This window comes from Cyclospora cayetanensis, unplaced genomic scaffold (genome assembly GCF_002999335.1).
Source record: "Cyclospora cayetanensis isolate NF1_C8 unplaced genomic scaffold, CcayRef3 CcayRef3_contig_24, whole genome shotgun sequence".
NCBI classification, from domain to species: Eukaryota; Apicomplexa; class Conoidasida; order Eucoccidiorida; family Eimeriidae; genus Cyclospora; species Cyclospora cayetanensis.
In genome coordinates, this window is record NW_020312192.1 from 298,181 (window position 1) to 308,805 (window position 10,625).

General features: G+C 48.3%; 2 protein-coding genes and 2 non-coding genes across 4 annotated transcripts; 2 read left to right on the forward strand and 2 right to left on the reverse strand.

The window, feature by feature from the left end:
* Positions 1 to 4,156: 4,156 nt before the first annotated feature.
* On the forward strand, positions 4,157 to 7,787 carry LOC34618870. Its single transcript, XM_026338230.1, has 5 exons — positions 4,157 to 4,334; positions 4,771 to 5,216; positions 5,340 to 6,216; positions 6,445 to 6,842; positions 7,038 to 7,787. The coding sequence occupies exons 1-5, from the start codon at positions 4,157 to 4,159 to the stop codon at positions 7,785 to 7,787; spliced, it is 2,649 nt and encodes an 882-aa protein (XP_026194015.1).
* Positions 7,788 to 8,497: 710 nt separating this feature from the next.
* Positions 8,498 to 10,047, reverse strand: LOC34618871. The gene is made up of 5 exons (XM_026338231.1): positions 9,489 to 10,047; positions 9,274 to 9,380; positions 8,956 to 9,038; positions 8,784 to 8,838; positions 8,498 to 8,623 (listed from the first exon to the last, which is right to left on the reverse strand). Exons 1-5 carry the CDS (start codon positions 10,045 to 10,047, stop codon positions 8,498 to 8,500), a joined length of 930 nt encoding a protein of 309 aa, XP_026194016.1.
* Positions 10,048 to 10,263: 216 nt separating this feature from the next.
* Positions 10,264 to 10,335, reverse strand: Trnah-gug. The gene has a single exon. It is a non-coding gene; the product is annotated as a tRNA-His (tRNA).
* A 165-nt stretch (positions 10,336 to 10,500) lies between these two features.
* Trnah-gug lies at positions 10,501 to 10,572 on the forward strand. Its single transcript has one exon. It is a non-coding gene; the product is annotated as a tRNA-His (tRNA).
* The last annotated feature ends 53 nt before the right edge of the window (positions 10,573 to 10,625 follow it).

Genomic DNA, 10,625 nt, shown 5'->3' on the forward strand with positions numbered 1-10,625 from the left:
GGTATACATATCGTAGATCTTGAGCGGGAGAAGGTAGAACCGTAAAGTAGGTGCGCTGCTGCTTGCATGTCGAAAGCCGACAATACATTCGGAACCAAAGGATGCGTATGTGATCTGTATGCGTACACAGTTTGGTAGCAACTTTATCCCCCTTTAACAAAAGTATATGGGCTGTGGAATTACACTTTTGCACCAGAGAATACCAGACACTAAACACCAAAAGCACCATAAAAGGCCTTGAGCGGATTTTTTAGCTCTAGCGTTACCAAATCATATGCAAAGTGCAAAAAAGTTGCAAAAATTATTATTGTAGGGTATTACACACCAGACAGTTCCTCGTGGGGTCACTCCTAGGTTCCTCCTGGGTCGCGTCTCCAGAGGTTCGGTGCTTGAACGTGGAAGAAAGAAAGACCACATCACCAGATGCCGAAAAATATAAGGGGTGTATTGGTGTCTATATGCTTGCAATGGTACATGAGTGAGGCACAATCTCCTTTGATGTATTTCCAACAACAGCTAAGCAAAAGCACTGGCTGTCTCCTTGAGGCTTTATAGAATAAAAAACAGCAGGAAGATCATTTCGAAATTCGCAATGTGCCAAAACCGTATTTGCATGGTGCATTTGCACTCTGTAATTCTACTGCATTTGTGACGTTTGGATATCTCACCTTCAACAAAATCCAAGAGCAACTTTGGAGAGTCGGTACAATCTCCGATATCTTTAGACCAAGAAACACCTAATATTTAGCCTTTCTAGTGCGAGGAAACGTGTATTTTCTTCTTATTATTAAAATTCGGGGTCTTGTCTCTTCCTGGGCAGCTACGCCATCGAAGTTACGTGGAAAGCCTGCAGCAACTCTTGGGCTTCTTCCCTCACGCCTCCAGCCCCAAAGTCGGTAATTATTAATACTTGGATGAGACAGCGCTGTTCAGGACCCACAGCGATCAAAAGACAAAGAATAGAACTGACCACTTTCGATGCGATACCACAACTACGAGGCCGTGTTTTTCAAGGTCTAGAAAGCTCTTTTAAGAGCTCAGGAGGCTGGTGCGTAAAGGCACAGTTCCAAGTGCCTTATATGCATACTTGTAGCTACAAATGGCTGCTCTAGAGGTGGCATAGGGCTCTGCTGCAAAAGAGTATAGAGCTCCAAACAGCTTTGAAGTACCCAAATAAATTGACCGCTCTTGCTGCGTTCATTATTTTTGTCGGCCCAAATTGCTTGGTAGAGGTAATCGGGAGTCCCGAGGACGCTTCCTATTATCCACTGGCGCTCCGTGAACTCGACTCAAACCCATCGACTTCGAAACAATCATAGAAGCATTTTCTAGCCTAATTAAGGACGCTTGTGAAGCAGAGAAAAGCATGGAAAGTGATGGAATGAAAAGTGAAGAGTGAAACTAGGACGGGAAACGAGGGTGATGCTAGCTCTGCTCTGAACAATGATGGCAATAAATATTTACTGCTTTATTGATGCCTGACGGATGTGAGAACTCGGATGAGGCTTTAGCATGGAGAACACTGGTTATTCTGAACATGTCTCTGGTTGAATCGACACGTGTCGACAAGACTGTATCAGGCATGTATAGTAGGTGGAGACTACTCAGAGTTTCCGGGGTGGGCCTTCATGTGTATATTAAACGAAAGCCGGCTAGGATATTTTGTGAGGTACTGCAATAATACTGACTGGCGTACTCTTCAGTAGTTTCATTTGTCGTGCACTGCAAAAAATATCTGCTAATTCCTTTCTCAGTGGTCGAACAAGAGATATCACCCGCATGAGGTATATTGAAGATTTGGACGGACAAGTGCTTTGCACTACGGTAAGAATCGTGTTACCTAGTTGACAACACGGGAAATCGATTCAGTTGAGAAGCACCAATTTTTTCTGGTGCTCCACCACTTACATCCGCTCATCTCACTAGGTTTTTGAGATGATTTCTGAATCAGTCCAATAAGCACAGCGTTAAGTGTTTCGAATGCAGCGAACTGTCAAAGGGAACTAGGATGAGTAGAAAAGAAACTTAAAGTCAGACAAAGTATTGCTTCCGAGCTGAGATTCCTAATTTGTTAAGGCAGCATTGTCTAGCTACTTACCGGTTGCTGATTTTTTATGCTGGCTGAAAAGTAGGCCTTTTGGGGGCATTAGGTAGTTCTCTAAGATTTAATTTTGCTGAATGCATGAAACTTTGCATTCCTTAATATCCCTCTGTAGACCACGCTTTTCTCTACTCCGAGCACCGTAAATTCGTAAGTGGCAAAACTACGCCAACAGGGGGCATCCTCATCGATCTAGAAATTGCGGCTGGTTCGGCTGGATGAGCTCAAGCGGTGAATCCTAAGAGTTTAACAAAAAGGAATATGGAAAAGCTCCCTCCGCAATGTCCTGTGTGTACCAGACTAGAGATATAGTCACTTCGTATTTTACTGGTAACGTTAAATCAGGAAACGGAAAAATATTGACTTTGTGTCCTGGTTATTCGTGTGTTTCATCTGTGGTATTGTGAAGTTTGATTACTAAAATTACAATGAGTGTTGTGTTCCTGTGCTGTAGATGCTACTTTTTGAAGCTATGAATGATCGGAATGCTTTAAGGGTGCAGAAGCGCACATAGTGGGTCCCTGTCGCGGGCAAAGCTACACTCCCTGCCAAACTAGTTATATTTCGATAAGAACTGGTTTAAAATTGGCTTTTCGATTCATCTGTGTCATAATACGCACTTATTTTAGGGTAGCGTTAACTCGGTACAGCGCTTTGCAATGTTGTGTGGGCTAGATGCGATGTGCGCACTGCTATGAATGTTCAGAGTCCCTCCACTTTGCAGTTACACGCACCGTAGCTGCCCTACTATCATCTTTTCAAAGCTGCATGGGGGCACACACGGATCGGAGGGAGCTTTTTGGAAAGCATTCAATAACTTTCCATCAAGTTTGCATTCAATCAGGAGTTGAAAGGATCTATATGAGGACAATATAGAGAGCGCTATGGTCCCTCTCCACTGATTCCGGATTTTTTGGAGTTTAAGCGCAGAGAGAGGGAAGAACTCTATTACACGGGCATTCGGCCATTTTAATAAAGCTGATTGGGCTTAGAGTCACGAGTGCCCAGTACCAAGACATTCGGTAGAGCGTTACACTTGCACAAGAGTAGACACTTGTTTAAGCTACTATTGAGCAGGCTCCACAAGGTTGCCACTAAATATAGGAATAATATTCTTTTAGATCCAATATGCGAGGCAGATAATGCTGTACCATCAAGCTCATTAGACACTTTACGTGGATATGCCAAGTACAGATGGTACTGGGAAAGGACTTGGAACCCTGAAAACCAGAGCTAAATCCGTGGTTAAACAAGCTCACAGAACAGTTTAAAATTCTAAATTCTTTATTTTTGTTCTAGGATAGCATTATAACATTTATATGTTCCCGTTGGAGGGAAAAACAACGTATCGGAAAGTAGAGTCACCCTGGGACTGCTAGGGTAAACCAGTGGTATGTGGAAATGCCTTTGGAAGCCACATAAACAGATCAAAGTTCGCATACGGTGTAAATGCTACCTCAAAACCATACAAATAATTTCTTTGACACATTTTGGTACCTCACTGTGGTGAAATGATTGCAAGGCCAACGTTTTCTGGTAACAGATTCACTTCGCCCCGAGCCACGGAACATCTTAGTTTCGAGAGTAATTATTTGGCGCTGGTCTTGGCTTTTAGTCCCGAATATATTTGCACGTATATAGGGTGATTAACACCACGTCAGAACGATCACCAAGATTCCATACATCCGCAAGTAACGTGAGTACTGACACAATCCATTCTGCAGCGTCGAAGCTGCATTCGCGCGTTGAACCACATGTGCCATGACCAACTCACGGCAAAACACAAAACTCTCCAAATTATTCGTGAGCAATTTATTTCTATTATGCCCTTTTGAAGGGCCGTACGCCCGCACTCATCCATGATTCTTGGGTCGTTACGGGTTTTCCATTAGTGCCTCGTTCCTGTTGGTCCTTTTTTCTAGAAAGCGAGAAAACAGTTATCAAACTGAGAAGTAAGATAGCTACTCTTATGTTTCGCCAATGGGTTGGCATTTTTGGTTGCTGAGAACGACTTGCAACTCGCGCAACTGGCTGCTTGAAATTGCAGATGTAGCGATGCACGATTCTGATATATGCAGTGATCTCCGATTTCCACAATGCCCAAAACTAAGAAGCTTGCATGCCCGTAGTTTTATCCTTTGGTTTGCTGTTGCAGCTGCAACAGTCTCACCTGAAGCTGTCGGGAAGCCTGCCGGCCAAAAGAGTTTCAGGAGCGCCTGGAAAAGTGACCCCAGCAATTAAAGAACAGCGCTACTGCTTTGTCATCTGAACACACTCCAATGGATGCTGCGACCGATGATAAGCTTGTGCTTGTCGCCACTGGAACAAGTCCCCATCCGAAGTGTACAACCATCTCCACAACTTTTCTAGGCATATGCATGAGGCACTCAGCAAAGCCTTTTCAGCGTTCAACTAACCTGTGACTTCAAAATGCACGAGCAACTCCTGTTGCACTTCCTTCTGCTTGCCCTCAGCTCTTTTTGGCCGGATCGTTTCTATAGGGGCGTTACCTTTTCCATCAGCAACGGAAACGAATAGCCGCACGCGGCGAGGCCATGGAGGCGTTTCTAAGGTTTGTTCCAGCCCTCCATACCTGACGCCTCACGAGCTTTCGCCTTTGAGGGCGAATTTAATGCAGCCACCTGCCAGGAATGTGATATTTAGCGAATGATCTGATCCTGTATCCTGGCTGTTGCAGCACATCAGCGACCGCGAACTGAGAAGGCTGCAACTCCCAGGTCTTCTTTCTAGATTACTGCCCCCTCCACCGCCAGTTGAAGATGTAGACAGTGCATCCGGTGGCAGCGGCAGCAGCAGTATATTGCCTGTGCAACAGCAGGCACTTGTTGTACGAGGTGTAGCCTCAATAGTGCTACAGCAGTGGTTATTGCTGAGCGCCGATGTACTGCTGCTGCTGCGGCGGCTGTTACACCCAGAAAAACAGCTTTGCCGGCGTATCGGCGAGCACTCAGGCCACTCGCCGCTACTGGGAAGGGAACAACGCCAGCAAGATGCTCGAAGAAAGAGAGTGAGGACATCTGAGGTTGGCGCGCAGGGAATGACGGATGAGAAGGATGCTGACGAGGCGGCCGAGGTTATGTTGGCGAGAGCAGTCGTAAGGCTGCAATCTAATGCCCTTAAGCCTTTCCCCCTTTCTCCCTCATAGACAATCCAAGAAAAAAGAATATGCCCCTCTGAAGGACTCGCGCATACGCTGGGAGCGCCTGTGCGGCTGCAGGCGTTGCAGCAACAACAGCGGCAGGGCAGTGAAGAGGAGTCGCAGCAGCGGCTCAGGAGACTAGGAAGCGTCTTTGCATCCCACTTGCAAGCAGCAGAGTCCTGTGTTAGCGGTGGAAGAGACAGCTCCCTGCTGCTGCTACAGCGTGGTGTCCCCGATCTATTCAGCGCATGCTGGGCTACTGTATCCACTCCGCTTCGCTCTGGGGGACGTCGAACAGAAGCGATTTCATCATCTGCAGCGCACCAGCAACAATTCGGCTCGCACGAAAAGGCGCTTGCCGCATTATCCGCGGATAGCCGTGCCCCTGGCATGTCGTGGAGACGCTGGGCATTGGGCAACCCCTGCGGTCCTGCTGCTGCTCCCTCAGCAGCGGCTTCGAGTGGAGCGGCAGCGGAACGCAGCGGGGCGGCAGCAGCGGAGACAAACATCGATAATACACTGGAGGAGACAGGCCACGCCGAGGAGGAGTCTGCCGGCTTTGGAGACATGTGGGATCCTTTGCCAGAAGAGACTCAAACCGACGAGCTGTTTCAGCAAAAAGACGTTCTTCGAAATGTGGAGCTGCTGCTGCAACCCGCTGATGCTCTAGACGAGAACTTGTGGTGCAACCATAAAGCACATCGTCGTAAATCGGTCAGTGCGGGTACTGCGCGTGTTGCAATGATGTTTTCTTCCGAAAAAGCGCGTCTCCTGAGGCTTAATGTATTCACTGTGCCTTCTGCTGTGTTAGGGGAAAGTCGTGCAACTAGATCCCGTGATTTGCCGGACCGAGCGAAGAACTTCTTTGCTAATAGACCCCTTCGGTTTGGAAGGGCTCCCGAGACATCTACAAGCTGCGAAACAATTCTCGAACGCAAAAGCCAACATGGCCGAGGTATATTCTTTATTCATCGAAGCTGCTTGGTTCCAACCCACGCCAGAAGCACATGTTTACTTGGGGCCTGTAGCTGAAGGTGCTGTTAGCGGTTGAACGGCGATTGCTGGTGTGTTGCTAACTGTCGCCCGCAGCTCTACGCCCTCCATCCCGTCGCTTGCCTCTACCGCCGGCTGCAGCAGCAACTGCTACGGTCTACTGAAAAATTCGGAGAATCTGTCCGCATAGGCGTACCAGCAGGGAGGGCAGCGGAAGCACCAGCGAAAAAGCATAGTAATGACGCATTTCAACGGCCCTCAAGCAGCCCATCCTACCTATCAGGACCAGCGTATCTTGCGTCTGCTGCTGCTTCACACGCTGATTTTCGGAAAGAAGCTCGAGAAAGCACAGAAGAGGATCGTGTGTGGCAGCGAAGAAGCTGGGGAGGCGATTTTACGCTGTACACTGAGGCAGAGCTGCATCAGCACCAACAGCGTGAGCAGCAGGATGGGACGAGAAACGTACAGAAGAACACCGATATCATGAACAGTTCCGAATATGTGGAGGTTTTAAGGGGCATTTTTGACAGCAGCAGCATGCAGCAGAGAGCCACACAAACTCACCTGACCCAAATTCCTAGGGAGTCGGTGAGCTTGCCTTCAGCTCCTGCTTTTGTTGTCACTGCTCTCTGTTGACATCATGCCGCCCCTATAGTGCCTCCGCCGCACGTTGCCGTTGTTCCTGTCCCAAGTTGAAGGGTGTCAGTCGGCGTACCCTCTGTACATACATCGTGCTTGTGTGTATCTGCGCCTCTTTCAATGTGCATCATGTGTGTCAAACAGGATTCAGCTTCCTCTCGGCGCGGAAGCAGCAGGAGGACAAGTGGCCTAAGTTATCCCTCCTCAGAGCCTTCCCTCGAAGGTATACCATTTGAAGACTTCCCGCATTTCGGCTGGTTTCCCTCTGAGCTCAGTGAAAATCAGCAGCAACACGAGTATCTTGAGGCCCATGGGGCAGACACAGCTTCTCGGCGTCTTAGGGAGCTGCTGCAGCAATACGCATCAAGGCATCTTGAAGGGCTACACCATTCTACTTTTGACACCATGCCGCAAGCACAGAAGCCGCAGCGACAAGAATCAACAGTTCCGCTGAGCAAGCTTCTTCCAAGAGGTCGTGTTGACACTCGAACGGCTTGCTGCACTTTCTCGCATTTGTTGCTTTTGCACAGACATGGTTCGATCAAGCTCGAGCAGCAGCCGCAGGTTTTAAATACGCCCCTAAACAACCCTTATCCTGAGGTGTACGTTCACATCTCGCGACCCTGGTGCACGTCAGATGATTCCACGGCAGAAGCAAACCAGCGTGATTCAACCCCGCAGCAAGAACAGCAGACACACGACGATCTGCAACAACATCAGGAGCCTCGTGGTCTGGGCACACAGTCTGACGCAAAAACGGTTACCACTGTATCTAATAGCGAAGACACTACTCCGCACCAGCACGAGAAGCAAGTACCAATGTGTAGAAGCGCCACTTCCGCAACCCTATGCCGAAGAGCTGATAGGCACCTCACACCCCATAGAGCTGCTTAAGCTAAAGACTTTCAAACTGGCCTGTGTATTAACCTGCACGCCTCACCTTCTACTGCAGCCACAGAAGTGCCCTCTCACTACACTAGTATGCACCATTTTCCACAAACTGCGCGGATACGTGGACTCTGCCTCTAATACAGGCCCTCCCCTTGCACATATGGTGTGGTTTAGATCATCCCGAGCCGTAGCCACCTGACGCCGGCAGCATATTGTTTTGTATGATATTTATGATCTGTGCCGTGCACGCGTCAGCCGCACAGCGGCCAATGACTAATTACTGTTTCATTCCTGATATTTGACTTGCACTTATATTTGAGCTTGGCATCTGGCTTTAACTAGTTGTCACGTAGGCACTCAACGGGACGTGCACCCACAGCTGCATCCACCCCACAAAAAAGACGGCATTGTACCTTCCGGTGCAAACTCAGAGCACTGGAATAGCGGGTTTCTGTTGGTGGATGTTGGTGGTGACAAGCTTGTAGGCATCTGGCTGGTTTGACTAGCCCATTCTCAGCCCTACTAGGCCAGCTGCGGGAGCTCTCTCTAGGTCGTCGTACTGGGCATTGTTTAAATTGTGGTTAGCGGAAAGAAGAACCTTGGACGAAGGCAAAAAGCAGCCAGTAGTAAACGCATGGTCTTCCCAATTCGGCAAAGCGTAAATAAGATCTGACGAATTGCAAAGGAGGGAAGTGCGGAAAAAGCCCTCCCCGTCACCGGTTTCCTTCTGTTGCAGAGATAGCGTTGGTCTTTTGGGGGCCTCTACAAGCTACGAGATCAAGGAGGTGCAGGGCTGAGGCCAACTGCTGCTTGAGAGGCATCTCAGAGAACGAGGGGACCTGAGTGAGTCAGAAACATAAGAAGACAAGCTATACAGGGATACGGGATCTCACTGATATGAAAGGAGGGGAGCAGCAGGGAGCACTAGGCTGTCAGAAAACAGACAATGCGTCTTAGAGAAGAGCAAGCTAGTTTACCATCTTCACCATAAGTGCTTACATGAACGAATAATGCTACTACACCAGTTTTCTTTCCTTCTTGTAGACTCCGAAAGCTGCAGCAAAAACAAGCAAATGCGGAACAGAGAGAAAGTGGAGAGACATAAGGAGGGGCAAAAAGAGAATGGATTGGGTGAGTGGTCTAAAGCACAACACTACGCGTACTAACTTACTACAAGTAGTTGCATACAAAACAGCCAGCATCACTTGATACGCTGCATGGGAAGCCTCGCTCGTTCAGGTCTGCAGCTATTTCCTGAAGCGCAAAAACACGCAGAAGGCGTATTTCAAGCCTTTTAGCCAAAGCATGTTAGCATTATACAACAGTATGCTCTTCAATACAGCTTCACCAAATGCAAGTGAGCATTGACAACGTGGCTGCCTGTTGGTGGGCCTTGTGCTTGATCCAAGATTTGCCTCAACATGGCCTAGTCACGAGGAAATTTCACCTACAATCCCGTGCATTATTAATTAAGTCGTGTGCATCTGACCTTTAAGGCGAGCGAGCAGCTCAGGCGGGCCCCCAGAGGCATCGAAGCCGAAATCTCGTTGGTGGAGGGACAGTAGCCTCTAACGTCGTTGCAGGAAAACCGAGCATCTGCATAGCAACAAGTGCACCAGGAGCGAGGCGTGTAGGCAGATCTTGTGTATGCAGCTCCACTAGCAAAAAGGATCGGCAAGCTGTAGAATGTTGGCACTGATATACCATTTTTCCCATGGGACTCAAGCTTCCAGCAGTTGCTTTTGGTGTTAACTCCAAAGTGTAAAGCCAAAGATAGGGGCTTAGAAAGCTCATCGCCAGGACAAAGAGGACCTTCATGATCCTTTTGGCCCAAGCGAAGGAAATTATTCTTGCTTGAGGTGTCAGAGTCATGTACTCCGCTTCTCGGCTCCTTGCAACTGAGCCGATAGTGGATGCGTGGCACAGACTCCATTGCCGCATCCGCAGATACTTCAAGTATTTCCCACCCACAAAGCTCAATCTTTTGTGCCCTTAAAGGGCTCTCAGGTCGGTCTACAGGGGGGTCCTCCGCAGTTTCTTCATGTTCCCCATATAATCCAGGAGACAAAACAGAACTGTCCACACTAGTTTCATGTACGCCGGGTGAGGTGCGTGGGGACCCGGCGGAGCTGAGATATGCTGCTAATTTCCGTACTATGCAGGCAGACGGATTGTCTTCCACCTCCCCAAAGGGTCCAAAACCTGTAAGATAAACTCGTAGGGAAGGAGCCTTGGAGGAGAATCTGCGTTGCGATGGACCCATCAACGCAAGACTCTTTTCTTGAACGCTCTGAACTCAACTGAATTTCTCAGTTCACAAATGCCGCCACGACACGAATGTCGAAAAGGGAGGAAATAGCCGCACGCGACGCAGCATGAAGCGTGTGGAAAGAAGACACAATATTCAGAAAATTTGAGAGCAATGCGATCATAATTGTGACTTAGTAAAGGCGGTCTCTGTACCAAAATCAAAAAACACTGTCCGAACCAGGAATCGAACCTGGGTTTACACGGCCACAACGTGTTGTCCTAACCTCTAGACGATTCGGACCAAGGGTCACCTCGGTGACGCTTCGCCTACTGGTAAGCTATTATTAGCTACTTCCAATGCTCATCACAAGCCCTAGAAAAGTAATTGCATGTTTCCTTATTCTTATGCTTGCAGCTTCACTTAGAAACGTAAGCTATACAGTACCCGTTCTGCCCGCGGCCACTGGTCCGAATCGTCTAGAGGTTAGGACAACACGTTGTGGCCGTGTAAACCCAGGTTCGATTCCTGGTTCGGACAGTATTAACGTATTCTGCCTCACTGATTTTGTGTATTCATAGATATCAACCTAC

Excerpts from the sequence above, each read along its gene's own strand:
- LOC34618870 (XM_026338230.1), top strand. The coding sequence starts at position 4,157 with ATGCACGATTCTGATATATGCAGTGATCTCCGATTTCCACAATGCCCA. Across the intron at positions 4,335-4,770 it reads CGCCTGGAAAAGTGACCCCA|GATCTGATCCTGTATCCTGG; the intron begins GCAATTAAAGAA and ends TATTTAGCGAAT. Across the intron at positions 5,217-5,339 it reads TTATGTTGGCGAGAGCAGTC|GCGTTGCAGCAACAACAGCG; the intron begins GTAAGGCTGCAA and ends GTGCGGCTGCAG.
- LOC34618871 (XM_026338231.1), bottom strand. The coding sequence starts at position 10,047 with ATGGGTCCATCGCAACGCAGATTCTCCTCCAAGGCTCCTTCCCTACGA. Across the intron at positions 9,039-9,273 it reads GCTGCTCGCTCGCCTTAAAG|GAAATAGCTGCAGACCTGAA; the intron begins GTCAGATGCACA and ends TTTGCGCTTCAG. Across the intron at positions 8,839-8,955 it reads TTTGTATGCAACTACTTGTA|CTTTCGGAGTCTACAAGAAG; the intron begins GTAAGTTAGTAC and ends TTTTTGCTGCAG.